At 41.2% G+C, this 18034-nt stretch overlaps 1 protein-coding gene across 1 annotated transcript in view; it reads left to right on the top strand.

Moving 5' to 3' along the window:
- The window catches only part of bphl (biphenyl hydrolase like), a 40701-nt gene that overhangs the window by 12455 nt on the left and 10212 nt on the right, over nt 1-18034 (top strand). Inside the window, exons 2-5 of the mRNA XM_008116319.3 lie at nt 809-912; nt 5194-5360; nt 7977-8130; nt 13972-14103. Coding sequence (XP_008114526.2) covers nt 809-912; nt 5194-5360; nt 7977-8130; nt 13972-14103 — 557 coding nt within the window. The remainder of the gene's footprint in view (nt 1-808; nt 913-5193; nt 5361-7976; nt 8131-13971; nt 14104-18034) is intronic.

Genomic DNA, 18034 nt, shown 5'->3' with positions numbered 1-18034 from the left:
ATAGTCCTTAAACTTGGAATTAATGTGTCACTCATTACTTCAATTTGTTAGTTTTGGGGATGGGGAGTTGATGCCTGGATTAAAAATAGTAATAATAATTGATTTTTGAGGGAGAAAATGTAACATTATGAATGCATACTAATAGCTACTATGTATAACTGGTGGCACAGTGTGTTAAAGCGCTGAGCTGCTGAACTTGTGGACCAAAAGGTCCCAGGTTCAAATCCCGGGAGCGGAATGAGCACCTGCTGTTAGCCCCAGCTCCTGCCAACCTAGCAGTTCAAAAACATGCAAATGTAAGTAGATCAATAGGTACCGCTCCGGCGGGAAGGTAACGGCACTCCATGCAGTCATGCTGGCCACATGACCTTGGAAGTGTCTACAGACAACGCCGGCTCTTCGGCTTAGAAATGGAGATGAGCACCAACCCCCAGAATCGGTTACAACTGGACTTAACGTCAGGGGAAAACCTTTACCTTTTACCTATAACTGGTCAGATCTGTAAAATTCATTGAAATTGTTAAAGTCCGTTATGTTAGTGTGACTATATTAATATGAATGCTAAGTATTCCAAGTTCACTTGAGAGTCTGCTGCTAACTGCTTCCCACTGCTTTATTTTAAATTGAGCTATTTGCTTCTCGTTTTAGCAGAAGGATATTCTTGAGAGTCTGAGCATTTCTATACACACCATGCACTCATGTTGATTGCAAGTCAACATCTGTGACCAATAGCTATCTATTTGTTAAATAGCTTCAATACAACAGAGCTAAAATGCTGAATGTTTCTTTGGGGGGATATTTTTTCTAGCACTGCAGTGACCTCAGCAAAAGTGGAAGTGAATGGTGTCCACCTGCATTATCAGCAGACAGGAGATGGAAACCACGTCGTCCTGCTACTTCCTGGCATGTTAGGTTTGTAGCTTTTGCTTTATGTAGAACTTACCAGAGGTTTCCCTTTCTTGAACTAGTCTGTAGTGTAGAGTTATTTATTCATAAGAAGTAAGTTACTAGTTATTATTATTAGTATTATCTCCCCAAAGTGGACTCAGTAGTTGTGGTTCAAGACCACATCTACTGAATTTTATAGCCGATAAAGGTTTCATCCTAGATCCTCTTGGCCTAGATCTATTCTGACCAATGTGTTATACACTCTAAAGCTCAAGGAACCATAGAATTGGAAGGGACTTTTCTGTTCAATGCAGGATCTCCAGCATAAGCATTCCCATCAGCAGCTGTTCATAGAAGGAGATCCCACCACCTTTCCAAGCAGTTGTTTCCATTGCCAAAGCACTCTTACTGTCATGATAATTCTTCTAATGTTCAGCCAAAATGTAACTTAAATCCATTAGACCTGTTTCTACGAGAGTTGAATGAAAAGTAATGCTTCCACCTTCGTTCCTTGGGTTTGGATGGGAATATTTTAATAAATCAAACCCAGAAATAATCCTTAGAATGTGCTCTTTAACTATCACTATTCACTTTCCCACATAATCACCAGACAGTTGGATACATTTCTGCCAACAATGAACAAGTTTTCTGAAGCCGTCACGGAAGAAGTCGACACTATGTTTCAGCAACTTGCGTCTCACAATTCTCTCAACGTCTTCATCGGAAGCATAATGATGTCCCCACAGATCTTCTTTCATTATCAGGAACAGATGGAATTCAGACGGTGCTAAATCTGGACTGTATGGAGGATGCCATATGGTTGTGAGATGCAGTTTCTGAAGTTCTGCTGTGGTGGCATGTGAAGTGTGTGGTCTGGCATTGTCATGCTGCAGGAAAACATTTCCCTTTTTCTTGTGGACCCTTGTTAGCGTCGTTTCAAAGTTTGCAGTATTGTAATGTAACACTCTGAATTTATTGTTGTTCCACATTCAAGGAAATCAACATGGATAACACTATCTGCAACCCAGAACACTGTAGCCATGATTTTTTCAGCTGAGGGCTGTGTCTTGAATTTCTTTTTCTGGGGCGAGTCTTTATGTTGATATTCCATAGACTGACGCTTCGTCTCTGGGTCGTACTGGTGTACCCACGTTTCGTCTCCTATCACAATTGAAGAGAAAGGCATCACCTTCATTCTCATAATGCGAGAGGAATTCCTGACAAATTTCAAGTCTGTGCACTTTCATTTCAAGCGTCAGCATCCTGGGTACCCATCGTGCACAGATCTTCCAATAGCCAAGCAAAGCAATAGTGTGACCCACACGTTCTTGTGAAATGCTGATTATGCTTGAAATTTCTCTCTGAGTGATACGACAGTTGTCCTGAATCAATCTGTCAACCTTTTGCTTGTGAAACTCGGTGGTTGCTGTCACAGGACGTCCAACTTTTTGTTTGTTCTGCAAGTCACATGTTCCCATCTCAACATCTTTAAAGTTACTTGCCCAACGACGCACAGTACTCACATCAACACAATCACCATAAACAGCTTGCATTCTCTGATGAATCTCCTTTGGGGTGACACCTTCTGCTGTCAAGAATTCAATGTCTGCATGTTGCTTAAGTCGCATTGACCGACCGTCTGTGCAGAGTTCCATACTTTGCACTTTAACAACACAACCGTTCAATGCTAAGGCTTCCCACCAAATGGAACTGTAGATGAGAGTCTACTGAACAAGCCAGTACCTGCCGCATACCAGTACTGCCATCTGTTGAGGAGTTACAAAGGTGGAGGCATTACTTTTCATTCAACCCTCGTACCTTCTGGGGTAGCAGAGAACTATGACAGCTTCAGAGGCATGCCATCCCTCAATTTTCTCTTCACCATGCTGCCCATGTCCAGCTCCCTCAACCTCTTATCGTATGTGTTCTCCATACTTTATTGTTCTTGATGCTATTCTCTTACCTTGCTCCAATTTTTCTATGCCCTTCATAAAATGAGCAGCTCAAAATACAGTATTATGCATTTGGGATCTTAGAATCATAGACTCATAGAGTTGGAAGAGACTGCATAGACCATCCAGTCCAACTCCCTGCCATGCAGGAAAAACACAATCAAAGCACCCTCAACAGATGACCATCCATCTTCTGTTTAAAAGCCTCCAAAGAAGGAGCTTCCACTGCTCTCTGAGGCAGAGAGTTCCACTGTTGAACAGCTCTCATGGTCAGGAGGTTCTTCCTAATGCTCAAGTGGAATCTTCTTTCCTGTAATTTGAACCCATTGCTCTGAGTCCTAGGGCCCTTCCACACTGCCCTTTATCCCAGGATCTGATCCCAGATTATCTGCTTGAAACTGGAATATATGAGTCCCCTCTTCCAGATAACCTGGGATAAACAGATAATTTGGGATCAGATCCTGGGATACAGGGGCAGTGTGGAAGGGCCCCTAGTCTCCAGGGCAGCAGAAAACAAGCCTTCCCCCTCTTCCTTATGACATCCTTTCACATTTTTATACATGGCAATCATGTCTCCTCTGAACCTTCATTTCTGCAAGCTAAACAGACTCAGTTCTTTAAGCTACTCCTCATAGGGATTCATGGTCTCCAGATCTTTGATCATTTTAGTCACTCTCTGGACACCCTCCAACATATCAATGTCCCTCTTAAATTGTGGTGTCCATAATATTTGGATACCGTATTTTTTGGAATTAGCAACCTTCTTAAAGCCTCCACTAATACTTTGTTTTATATATGATTTTGTTTGTATATGTATGTTTTGGTATGTAGTTTTCCCTTTATTCTGTGTTTTTTGAGGTTGTGGGAGGGGCTGCAGACCACATGATCAGATCTGAGACTGCTCAGATCTCAGACTCAGAAACTTTGAACTGTTAAGGGCAAACTCATGTTGCTGTTGATTGTAAGATAGATGCCCTGTGTTATCTGCACAGAGAAAGCACTTCAAATCTATCTGTAACTGGATTGATAAGTTATGTACCTAACCTGTATGCTGAATACATGAAGGTTGTGAGTAAACCAGTCTATTTTTGTGATATAGAAACAAGATATTTTATAGGAGAGTAGGTGTTTCTGTGCAACTGAAAGAAAACACTTCTGAAGAACTGCTATATTTTGTTTATTGTCATGATCTCTGTTTCTAACAGATCAAATATAACTGGAAACCAAATTGCCTTACAGGAGTACATGTGGTTATATACCACTGAAGAGAAGAATTTACCCCAACAAGTTATTTTAGCTCTTCTCTGGAAGATCATACTTTTTCAAAAGGTTATGATTTTCAAATGGTTGTGAATGCCATTTTTCTCCAAAACGTTATGGAGATTCTTGTTTTCCAAAAGTATTCTAGGTGAAGCCAGGCATCACCCATTCTGTATTTGTGCATTTCATTTTTAATGCCTAAGTAGAACAGCCTAAATTTCTTCTTGTTGAAATTCATTTTGCTAGTTTTGGCCCAATTCTGTAATTTTTTTTAGGTCGTTTGAATTCGTATAGAATATAGACATAGAATAAGTAGAAATAAGTACCTGATACTAAAAATGTATTTTTAGTATCATGTTTTGGTTCTTTTACATTGGAATCAACTCACAGCCCCCACCCCAGCTTGCTTCATTTTTAACATGCAAGCTTTAGGGGTGGGGAGAAGTTGTGCTAGTTTTTCCAAGCTTCTGTAAACATTGGCTTAAATTGTTAAAATAAAAGATTATGTCAAAAATCAGAGTAATAAACTGTCTTCAAACATTTCATTGTTCATTTGTGTAGGCTTCTCCGTACCTTGTTACAGTATCTTTAACTCAAGTTGAATGATAAGCGAACACAGCATGCAGACATGACGTATTTTATGGTTTTATGCACTTTGATCATAACACCCTTCTCATCTTTAAGAGAAAAACTAGGGGAAGACGGTAGAGAAAGTAACCAAAATCTAGGCCAAGCTTATTTGATAGTAAACAAACCTAAAATCAGGACAGTAAATAAAGCGCAACACTCCGAAAACAGAGGAATTCCAGACAAGAAACAATCAGGGCCAGCTAACACCTCCCGACAAAGAATTCCCCCAGGCAGCAAGCAGCCATGATTTGAAGCTGCAAGGCTTTTCAGTACTAATCAAGGTGGCCAATTGCAACATTCACACAGATAATAATTATTTCTCCCACCCTGGACATTACACAGATAGATAAACCCCACTTTACAACAGACCTCACATGTTCCTCCTTTACTCCTATGGCCTGCATACTTAGTTTATATTTTGATGTAAAATCTTAGACTTTTTGTTTTACTTTTTCCCCTCTAGGAAGTGGCCAGACTGACTTTGGACCACAACTGAAGTCTATGAACAAACAGCTCTTCACTCTAGTCGCTTGGGATCCAAGGGGATATGGAAAATCTATCCCCCCGGATCGAGATTTTCCTCCAGATTTTTTCGAAAGAGACGCCAAAGATGCTATTGACCTGATGCAGGTAAATCTTTTTTATGCTAAGAAACTGCTGGTGTAAGACATTGTTCAGAGAAATGGTTACCTTTTATTTTTCTGGGATTTTAACTCAGCATTATTCATAGGGATAAATAAATAACCCTTTAAATAATAGAGCATGCCTTGGCAATTTTATAAGCATTAGGTGTGGTACAGTCAATACATGCAGGAACTGGGTATATTTGGAATATTTTCTAGTATTTGCTCAAATAACTTATTCAAAGTCTATTAAATCCCTCCTGGTTTTGTGCCTGCTTCCTGTGGCAAATTTGCCACCAAGTGGATGAACTAAGCAGGAATTTTCCTTTGAAGAAAGCTGCATGGCTCCTGTATAGTTTCTTATACAGTAGAGTCTCACTTATCCAATATAAACGGGCTGACAGAATGTTGGACAAGTGAATATGTTGGATAATAAGGAGACATTAAGGAAAAGCCTATTAAACATCAAATTAGGTTATGATTTTACAAATGAAGCACCAAAACATCATGTTAAACAACAAATTTGGCAGAAAAAGTAGTTCAATATGCAGTAATGCTATGTAGTAATTACTGTATTTATGAATTTAGCACCAAAATATCACGATATATTGAAAACATTGACTACAGAAATGCGTTGGATAATCCTGAACGTTGGATAAGCGAGTGTTGGATAAGTGAGACTCTACTGTATTTCCCTTTTTGACTACCAACATACTGAAGCTTTGATATGGGTTTGTGGATCCCATGCCCCATCAACATGGCCATATAAAATCCAGATTATCTGCTCTGAACCGGATTATATGGCAGTGCAGACTCATATAATCCAGTTCAGAGCAGATAATGTGGATTACATGATTTGATAATCTGGATTATATGTCAGTATAGTGACTAGCAGCAACTGCCACCATACTGCAGCTTTGATATTGGTTTGTGGATCCCAGGCCCCATTGACATGGCCATAAATATCCACATTTTCTACTTTGAACTGGATTATATGGCAGTGTAGACTCATATAATCCAGTTCAAAGCAGATAATGTGGATTATCTTCTTTGATAATCTGGATTATATGGCAGCGTAGAAGGGATCCCAATGGCTTTAGAAAACAAATGTTCCCATCCTGCTCCAGATGTTGCAGCTTTCCATTCAAGTAACATATCCAAGGATAGGTGTGTTGACCATGGAACAAAACACAACAACATACAACATACACAAAGCAGTGATGTATTTTTTGAGGCCAACAGTAGCACAAAATGCATCATGAAAGTGTTCAAAACCATTAATATATTTAGAAACAAAAGAACCTAAAGATAGAGGAACAAGAAGCTGCAAGTTTTACCTATATAGTTCTTAAATGTATGTCCAGGTGTAGCATTGTAGGTACTTATTGAGAAATCTAGTGATCTCTGCTTAAGAAAGGGGACTCTGACTTTACAAAAGTCAATGACATGCTGGACTTTCAATTTTACTATCCTCTATGGCTGGATCTATACTGCCCTATATCTTAGGATCTGATCCCAGATTATCTGCTTTAAACTGAATTATATGAGTCTCCGCTGCCAAATAATCTGGGATAAGAAGATAATCTGGGATCAGATCCTTAGCTATAGGGGCAGTGTGGAAGGGGCCTATCTCAGTCCCCACGTGTCCAGTCTCTTGCGGGGAGAAGGGAGGAATATAAATAAAATAAAATAATACAAAATCTTTCCTATCTCTACACCAGTACTAGAGATATACAAGTGGAAAAGAACATTTTAAAGTCATGCTACAAACACCACTAATTTTTTGTTAACCTCAACCTGGTGCTCATATCATATTTGGTTGTTGCTGGAAATAGGATGCTTTTTGTGTTTCTCCCAGACCAAAAGCAGGTGAAATGTGTCCTGTGGGCAGTGTGCAGCTACCCAAGCCATTAGCTCTTGGGTCCATTTAAAATGTAATAATTGTCCTAATAAGGCCCATGGAGAGAATCGTGAGGGTCCATCCAAGAATTTATTTTCCCAAAGATAACATTTTATTTCAAAATCAGAGGAAAGACTTAAAAGAAATTTTCTGTTTGGCTACTATCAATCAGGGCTGCAGATGTAGGCAGATTTCACTGAGGGCAATCCTACTATTCTGGTTAAAACTTCTTGGTCTCTCTAATAATAACAACAACAACAACAACAACAACAACAACAACTTTATTCTTATCCCACCTCCATCTCCCTGAAGGGACTCAGGGCGGCTTACATGAATACCAAGCCGAGCATAAACAAGAAATTCAAAGATACATAATTAAAACTATTAAAATAAGAAAAGTAAAAACATCATAAAATACATCCATCAGCATCCTAACCAAGAACTGGAAAAGGTGGGCATGTTCAGATTTGAGAGGGGCGGGTATACATAGTATAAAACCTCTTATAATATGCATCCATAATCTTGGTTCTTGAACTAGGACATGAACCGGGAACGAGATTTGAGATCCTCACTAAATCCCAATGGGACGCTCTCTGATTTAAGGGCTGCAAAACATGAGGTCAAAGAATGGAAGCATTCTTTCTGAACCGACATCTCTCATCAAGTAAGGCATTCAGCCACGAACATTGGTTATTTCCATTCTCTTTTTATCTATTAAATAAGGCACTGAAGTTTAAGAAATTCTCTCTGCTGGGATGGAGTGATGGCGGGATAACTGCACTCATTGCTGCTGCAAAATATCCAGATCTTATCCACAAAATGGTGGTTTGGGGAGCCAATTCCAGCATTACAGAGGAGGATGTGAACCTTTACAATGGTAAGTCTTAGGCCACTTCCACATAGCTGTATACAATAAACATTGAACTGGATTATATGTCAGATAATCCAGTTCCAAGCAGATATTGTGCATTATCTGTCTTGATATTCTGAGTTATATGACAGTGTGGCAGAGCCCTTAGACAAGTAAAGCTCTGTTCCTAACTTTTTTCTAAACCTCTGTAAAGATTACAAAACTGAAATAATGTGGACAAAAAATAACTTTGTGGAAGTTAATCATAAAATTTCACCTAGAAATGCCCGTAGATAATGTATTTTTTTTCGGCCACAATGAGAGCAGCAGCAGAGCATCAGCAGATACAGTAATCCATGAATAATCAAATACGTGAATGCTTAACCACAAATGCCAACGGACTAGTCATGCCTGGCATATTTATTTTTCCAAAGGGCCTCTAGGCAGCTGCAGAAGTTCAATAGGGAATCAGCATGCTGGCCATAACTACTGAATCCCTCCATAGGGGCCCAACCTTTTCAAATATGTAAGAAAGATGGAAAGGAATAGGAATACAGTGATGCTTGCAAAAGGAGGGAGGGCACTGATTGGGTGAGTATAAGAAAAGGAAAAGAGATAAATCACCAGGGTCTAGGAGAGAGGAAAGGTCAATTAGATGAAGAAGGAAAAATACTATTAGGAAGAGAGAAATACCACCTAGTTGGGTGAAAGAGAAAGAGCATTGTGATGTGTGGGTGGGCAAAGATAACCTGAGAATAGGTGAGCGGATAGACAGAAGACTTGGGTGAGTAGGAAAGACCATCAGTGTTTGGCAGGGTGGCTATGTCATACAGAGCTAGATATACGCAGGTGAGTCAAAAAGTTTTGCCTTCTGTATCATAAAAACATTAAACCGCTGAGCTGCTGAACTTGCTGACCGAAAGGTTGGTGGTTCGAATCTGGGGAGCGGAATGAGTGTCGCACCTCAGGTTAGCCTCACCATGCTGAACACACCAGATTGTACACAGATTGAAGTCTTTTGTAGTTAGGAAATAAAAAATGAATAGTTCTTAAAAAGCAAAAGTAAAGATCCCAAAGATTGTTGCAAAACCAAGGCTATAAAGAGTAATCCAAGAAAACATAAGGCATAAAACAAGCTTCCATGAATGCTTGACAAAGTCCCATAACTTGAATACACAAGGCTGTAAGGTAATCCAGGAAAGCAAGAGCTGGCTTCTATACTCCAAAACGAGACATTGCTTTTGATAGATTTCTCTCTCAGCACATCCTTTAATATTCTCTGCACAGCATGAATGCATTTCTTTGGCCTCTGACCTCTTTCTCTTTCTTGTTTGCTATTCTAACACTCCTGCGCCAAAATTCCAAACAGCCAGCTCGATCCAGAGAAGATTCTGTTCAGTCAAGGCCAGAGAACTCATTAACAGCAGCCTCTGTCTGCACATTATCTAACCAGGAGCCTCCCTTTGCACCTGGCTAGCTCCGGTATCATCTTCTTTATCAACAACCCCATTCCCTGCCGTGGGAATGTCTCCCTGCTCCTCATCTCTCACAGCAGGGACACTCTGAACCTGAATCCCATAATTCCCATCAGAGTCATCTTGAACCTGAATCCCATCATCTTGAACATCAGGAACCTGAATCCCACAATCCCCATCAGAGTCACGCTGAGACCCCAGCTGAGTCACAACAATGAGCACCCACTGTTAGCCAACTTTTTTTTTCCGTGTCAGAAGCGACTTGAGAAACTGCAAGTCACTTCTGGAGTGAGAGAATTGGCCGTCTGCAAGGACGTTGCCCAGGGGACGACCAGATGTTTTGATGTTTTACCACCCTTGTGAGAGGCTTCTCTCATGTCCCCGCATGGAGCTGGAGCTGATAGAGGGAGCTCATCCGCGCTCTCCCCAGGTGGGATTCGAACCTGGCAGCTTGCAGATCAGCAGCCCAACCTTCAAGTCACAAGGCTTTAACCCACTACTCCACTGACCTAAAACTCCACTACTCTGCCAACCTAAAACATATAAATGTAAGTAGATCAATAGGTACGCTCTGGTGGGAAGGTAACGGTGCTCCATGCAGCCATTCTGGCCATATGACCTAGGAGGTGTCTACAGACAACGCCGGCTCTTTGGCTTAGAAATGGAGATGAACACCAACCCCGAGAGTCGGACACGTAGACTTAATGTCAGCGGAAAACCTTTACCTATGTTGAACAGTAATTTTGTTTAGAAGATAGTTCAGACTATGATCTGTAGCAACTTCTGCTGTTATATGTTCATTCATAACTTTTTTATGACATAGGAGGCAAAATATTTCAACCCACCCACATACATAACATTAGAGTTCCTCCTACCCCATATTGCTCACTGGTTAAAATATTTAAATTGCACGACTAGAGAAGCATCTGTTGGGCCACCAGATCCCGTTGCATGACCACCCCGTTGACCTATATCTGCCCAGAAATAACATCTCCTAAAAATCAGTGTCCCCTAAATAACCATAAAGAGTTTGAAGGGTCACAAAGTATTTGAATGAGAAACCCTCTGAAGTAGAGAACAAAACTTGCATATTGTTTTGCCAAGAGCAAAGGATTCTTTTTGGATTTAAGGGCAATAAATATACACGTGGTTAAGAGTACAAGGTTTTACTGAAAAATAGGCAAAGCACCACAGAAAGTATACGAATCTAGCAAGTTTTTCCCTCCGTTTAGCCTGTTGGAAACTCCAGGAACAGTGGGAAGTAGTGCCCCAATGCCAATCTACAGCACTAATCTTGATCTGTAGAGAAGTTAAATGTTAAGCTGACTTCTCTTGACTTATATAGACACCTCAGTTGCCCGAGTACTTTGTCTTACTTGATTGAGCTAATCGTTATATCTCAATCATATTTATGCCTTTAATTGGGCTACTGAAAACATTAAATAAGTAGACACTGGCCAGACAACCCAATCAGGCGAATGATGGTCTACTGGATAGTCAGAGCAACCTCCCCAGTACAAGATATCCTGCATTTCAAGGTCATACCTTCCCAATTAAATTTGACTTTTAAGATACATATTCAGCAAAAATAGAGCTTAAAGAAGCTTCTAACCCTTAAGGCCTTTTAGGGGAATAAACAGAGCAGTTGTGATACCATACTGCCTTTTCAATATCCACAATATTTCCACTACACATATTCCAGAACAATATGGAAGAAATTGAATCAGATCCTGTGGTTCTTTCCATAGATTGACTAAGCCATTAAGCCAAGAGTGTCCAGCTTCATTTTGCCAAGGGCTACATCAGATGTATGTAGCCTTGAATCCATAAGATTAAGAATCCATGCATACAGAGGACCAACTTTATTTTTTTTACATGGTGGTCAGTACTTTTTAGTTTCTACCCAATGTAGGTTCGGTCCCTAGATGTTATTGAATGACAATGTCAGTCACTTTTGATTATCCATCAGACAAACTAAGGATAGTTGGAATTGCAATCCAACAGCGCTGTGGCTCTGAGGTTAGGGAAAGTTTAAAGGACATTTTGAAGTCAGACATCGCATCCACAAGACTTGCATCTAAATTCAAATTCCACTATCCTGAACATACTGCAGCCTTCCAGATTTTACTGTTGGAAATAGCAACCTTCTACAAGCCTCCTATACTAGTTATTTCTTATGTATATAATTGTGATTACAGTAGAGTCCCGCTTATCCGACACTCTGTATTATCCAATGGCAAATGTCCTCGCTCGCTTGCTCTCTCACTCACTCACTCACCCCGCCGGGTCCCAGTGTTGCTGCCGCCTCTGCTGGGACCGGGCTTGGTAAGTGAGTGAGGGAGGGAGGGTGGACGAGTGAGCACCCATCTTGTTATCCATCAGTTTTGCTTATCCATTATTCTGCCCGCCAGTTTATGACGGATAAGCGAGACTCGACTGTACTTACTATAGGTAAAGGTTTTCCCCTGACGTTAAGTCCAGTCATGTCTGACTCTGGGGGTTGATGCTCATCTCCATTTCTAAGCCGAAGAGTCAGCATTGTCCATAGACATCTCCAAGGTCATGTGGCCGACATGACTGCATGGAGCGCCGTTACCTTCCCGCCGGAGCGGTACCTATTGATCTAATCACATTTGCATGTTTTCGAACTGCTAGATTGGCAGGAGCTGGGGCTAACAGCGGGTGCTCATTCTGCTCCCGGGATTTGAACCTGGGACCTTTCGGTCCGCAAGTTCAGCAGCTCAGTGCTTTAACACACTGTGCCACCAGAGGCCCCTTACTATAGTGTATGAATATACTGATATGCAGTTTTCCCTTAACTCTATGTTGTTTGAGGTTGTGGGATGAACTGCAGACCATGTGACCAGATCTGGGATTATTTAGACTGAGGACCTTTCCACACAGCCATATAACCCAGAATGTCAAGGCAGATAATCCACAATATCTGTTTTGAACTGGGTTATCTGAGTCCACATTACCATATAACCCAGTTCAAAGCAGATAATGTGTGATTTTATACAGTACAGTTTATGAACTCAGCAGTGTTAGTATGCAGTTGGTAATGTCAGTATGCTGTAGTGAACAGTCAGTCTTTATTGAGTCAATGTTCAGTGATGTATTAGACTGAAGAGAGTTTTAGTTTGTATGCAATAGAGAAGAGGCTAAAACAGAATGCTTTAGAGAACTTATTGTTTAAACAATCAACCAATAAGAAATGTACTTGTATGCTGAATACATGATGTTCGTAAATAAATCAGCTATGCTAACTTTTAATGGAGACTACCTGTTTTTCGTTTCTTGAGAGCATGATTTAGAACCAATATATTTTATGGGAGAGTAGATTTTTTGGGGGGAGGGGGGCTGGTGGTGGCACAGTGTGTTAAAGCGCTGAGCTGCTGAACTTGCAGACCGAAAGTTCCAAGGTTCAAATCCCGGAAGCGAAATGAGCTCCCGCTGTTAGCCCCAGCTCCTGCCAACCTAGCAGTTCGAAAACATGCAAATGTGAGTAGATCAGTAGGTACCGCTCCGATGGGAAGGTAATGACGCTCCATGCAGTCATGTCAGCCATATGACCTTGGAGGTGTCTACGGACAATGCCGGCTCTTCGGCTTAGAAATTGAGATAAGCACCAACCCCCAGAGTCGGTCATGACTGGACTTAACATCAGGGGAAAACCTTTACCTTTACCTAGATGTTTTTTGGGTAACTGAAATAACACTTCTGAAGATCTGCTATATATTTTGTGCATTGACATATCTTTGACAGTTTAGAGAGATAACCAGGTATATCAGTAACAACTGAGAAGCCTGATTTGCCTTGAATGAATATTAGTGGATATTTACCATTAAGGAGAAGATTTACACAAGTGAGTTTTTAACTCTTCTCAGGAAGATGATACTTTACAAAAAGGTTATGATTATTCCAAATAGCGTGAATGCCAATTAATCTCCAAAAGGGTCACACTCCCAAAAGGTTGTATTCCTGGTTTTCCAAAAGGTTATGATCTCTAAAAGGTCATGCCTTTCCAAAATGTATTGTATTACAAACCCCATCAGCTCTAGTTGATTTCTAATGATGAGAAACACAGGAGTTATAGTCTAACACCTGGAGGGCAACATAAAATAACATGGTGGGCTGGATTTGGCCTTAGGGCCTTGAGTTTGACACATGTGCCTTAAGCAGAAGATAAATATTTTAAGACCTAATTAGTGAACAAATAAATACCAGACGATCTGTTCTTCAGCCTTGTAGTCTTTCTTTTTAAAATTTGCTTCAGGCAGTTTAACCTAATTGCAAAATGTGACATTTTAGACCTTAAAAATCAAGTCGCAGTGAGCCTTTTCATGCTATTGAAAAAGCCTTTAATGTATATGCTTGGTTTTGTTATCTATAGGTATCCGTGATATTTCAAAATGGAGTGAAAAAGCAAGGAAGCCAATGGAAGAAATGTATGGACGTGAATACTTGAGCAAAACTTGTGCAGCTTGGGTGGACGGCATCTGCCAGTTTATATATCAGCCAAATGGTGAGAAAAGTGACCAGGGAAGATAAAGTTTCAGCTTCTCTGATTTTTTTTGTTTTTGTTGTTCACTCCCTTGTCATTCTCAAATTAATATTGGTATGCTCCATACATGCATATGTGTTCTTGAAGCCCCCGGTGGCGCAATGGGTTAAACCTTTGTGCCGGCAGGACAGCTGACTGACATGTTGGCGGTTCGAATCCGGAGAGAGTGGGTGAGCTCTCTCTGTTAGCTCCAGCTTCCCATGTGGTGACATGAGAGAAGCCTCCCACAGGATGGTTAAACATCAAACATCTGGGCGTCCCCTGTGCAGCATCCTTGCAGACGGCCAATTCTCTCACATCAGAAACGACTTGCAGCTTCTCAAGTTGCTCCTGACACACAAAAAAAGCATTCTTCTCAGCAATATGCAAAAAAAATATTCTTCTCAATCATGCTAAATATGCATATTTCCACCCACACCCACTCTGATAAAAATGAATGCAATATCCAGGAAAAGATGTGCAATTGACAGAAGGAAAGGAAATGGACTTGGAAACAGGATTGTGTTGTAGCCGCTGCCGTAAGAATATAACATGCTTTTTGAAATTGGACCAAAGGTTATTGTAGCCCAGAAAATCTGGCCCTACCATTTGGCAGAGTGAGACATCTGCTTTAGGCAGATGGTATTAGGAAACATCCTACTATTCCTCCTCAGTTTCCAGCTATTCCTGTGTGTTGGGATTTGTGTATGCTATGGGACCTGGCTTCATCTCCTGCTCTCTGGAGAAATGGAAGACGCTTTCTCATTATGACTTTGTTGTTGCTGTTGCGTGCCAAGTTGACTCCAACTTATGGCAATACTATGGGGTAAGATTTATTTGGAGGAGGTTTGCCCTTGCCTTCCTCTTAGGCTGAGAGTGTGGCTTGCCCAAAGTCATGCAGTAAGTGTGGTTTGAACTTTGGTCTCCCAGAATCCAAGTCCAACATTCAAACCACTACTCCGTGCTGACTCTCACACTCCACCATGACTTAAGTAAAGGTAAAGGTTTCCCCTGACGTTAAGTCCAGTCATGTCTGACTCTGAGGATTGGTGCTCATCTCCATTTCTAAGTCGAAGAGCCAGCGTTGTCCGTAGACACCTGCAAGGTCATGTGGCCGGCATGACTGCATGGAGCACCATTACCTTCCCACCGGAGTGGTACCTATTGATCTACTCACATTGGCATGTTTTCGAACTGCTAGGTTGGCAGAAGCTGGAGCTAACAGAGGCCGCTCATGCCGCTCCCGGGGTTTGAACCTGGGACCTTTCGGTCTGCAAGTTCAGCAGCTCAGTGCTTTAACACACTTCACCACCGGGGTTCCATGATTTATTTAAGTAAAAATTAGAGGAAACTAAAATAAGTAAAATTTAGAGGAAACTTCTACATTGCCATATAAAATCCAGATTATCTGCTTCAAACTTGATTATACGGCAGTATGGACATATAATCCGGTTCAAAGCAGATAATGTGGATTATCTGCTTTGATAATCTGCATTATTTGGCAGTGTAGAAGGGGCCTCTGACAAGCACTTTTCAGTCATGCTCTGGGAATAAAGCACTTCTGTCTGCAGCCATGGATAAGCAGATGCCTCTAGAAGTTCTCTTAGTGTGGTGGAAGGGCAAGAAACGTCTTGTGAAGTTAGCACTAAATTTGTGAAAGTTTTGAAAAAATCAGGGTGGATAAGCAAAAGGAAGGAATACTCTATCTATCTAGTTCCATCCTTCTTTCCCTCTCACCTCCTTGCTTTTTAATTGAGTCATCACTGTCTTCTTGGAGCACTTCAGAGGTTAAAAATACAGCCTTCCAGCATTAAGGCTGTTGTGCCCTGACAGTTGTGTTGTTGAAAGAATGGTGGCAGGTGGAGCCTTTTCCAGCCTGGCACCTGCTGACATTCCCTCATTGACCCAGCCCTCAAAGAAACAAAAGGCTACAGACTGCAAAGGGGCTCTAACTTGCTTTGATGGGAGCTAAAAACCACCCCAAGAGCACAGTGGATATTGTTGCTCTTGGACTGAAAAGTCATAGGTTATAATTCCCATTCTATTGTCGAAGGCTTTTGTGGCCAGAATCACTGGGTTGCTGTGAATTTTCCGGGCTGTATAGCCATGTTGCAGAAGCATTCTCTCCTGACGTTTCGCCCACATCTATGGCAGGCATCCTCAGAGGTTGTGAGGTCAGTTGGAAACTAGGCAAGTGGGGTTTATATATCTGTGGAAAGTTGGGAGAAAGAACTCTTGTCTGCTTGAGGCAAGTGTGACTGCTGCAATTGATCACCTTGATTAGCATTGAATAGCCATGCAGTTTCAAAGCCTGGTTACTTCTTGCCTGAGGGAATCCTTTGTTGGGAGGTGTTACATGGCCTTGATTATTTCTTGTCTGGAATTCTCTTGTTTTCTGAATGTTCTTCGTTTACTGTTCTGATTTTAGAGTTTTTTTAAATACTGGAAGCCAGATTTTGTTCATTTTCATGGTTTCCTCCTTTCGGTTGAAATTGTCCACCTGCTTGTGGATTTCAGTGGCTTCTCTGTCCACATGTTTGTGGATTTCAGTGGCTTCCCTCTGGCAAGAAGCAACCAGGCTTTGAATCTGCGAGGCCATTAAATGCTAATAAAGCTGGCCAATTGCAACATTCACACTTGCCTCAAATATACAAGAGTTCTTTCTCCCTACCCTCGACATTCAACAGATATATAAACCCCACTTGCCTAGTTTCCAACAGACCTCACAACCTCTGAGGATGCCTGCCATAGATGTGGGTGAAACATCAGGAGAGAATGCTACTGGAACATGGACAGTGGAAAACTCACAACAACCCAATTCCCATTCTTGTCAGAACCTTATAGATGGCCCCAAACCACATCTCCCCTTTTCACCCCACTCCACAGATTTGTTTCATTTTAACCAGAACTTGGAAATGTTGATTTTTTAGACTCTGAGACTCTCCCAGCCAGCATGACCGTGGGAGTTACCCAAAGAAGTAGCTCATGCAAGGTCTGGATAACACAGATGACCTTGAATTCATGATAGTTTTTAAAAAAAATTATGTGGGAGCCCTTGGGCTGAAGAAATGGGATGCAGAGATCTTGAATACATTATACAATAATGACCACCTGTGGCAGCAAATAACTCAATTAACTTTGAACACAGCTGTAATAGTTCTTTGCCGTGCATAGCAAATTGGGACTCAGCAGAGAAACATTTCCCTGAAGTGCATCCTGTTCACAGACTTTTCATCCTACCTTAAAGGCACCTTCCATTCAGCTTTAAAATATTTTGGACTGTACCTCCTAGCATTCCTGAGCATTGAACTTGCTGGCAGGTGCTGGTGGGAAGTGTAGTCCAAAAATTTAGAGAGCACTTAGGTTGGGAAAGCCTCCGTTAGGCGAAGATCATTTTCTAACATAGTGCCATGGGTTGGCAAAGCATCACGTAGCCTGAAGAACCAAGAAACTTTTCAACTTCTGCAAGGAGGATTTGGAAATGAGAAACGGGCATATCTGTTCACTCCTCCTCTCTCTGGACAATTATAGCAAGCAGATAGCAACTCTCTCTGAAGTTGGTTTTTATTTTCTAGTTGTGGGATTGTTCCCAAGAACTTGATATAGTGAAAAGATACAGATATTTTCATTTAATCTTAATCTGACAGTACACACCAACCAACACGCAGCTTTTGCATTTTAGAAGGAAACTAGCTACACATTGCTGTGGCGTCATCCTAAGTGGGTTTTTTGCTTGTGGATGCAAGTATGAATGTTCTAATTAGTCACCTTGATTAGCACTGAATGGACTTTCAGCCTCAAAGCATGGTTGTTTCATCCCCGGGGGAATCCTTTGTTTGGAAGTGTTAGCTGGCTTTGATTGTTTCTTGTCTGGGATACCATTATTTTCAGAGTGTTGTTCTTTAGTTACTGT

The sequence above is a fragment of the Anolis carolinensis genome, chromosome 4, assembly GCF_035594765.1.
Source record: "Anolis carolinensis isolate JA03-04 chromosome 4, rAnoCar3.1.pri, whole genome shotgun sequence".
NCBI lineage: Eukaryota > Metazoa > Chordata > Lepidosauria > Squamata > Dactyloidae > Anolis > Anolis carolinensis.
This window is presented reverse-complemented; position numbering and strand designations above follow the sequence as displayed.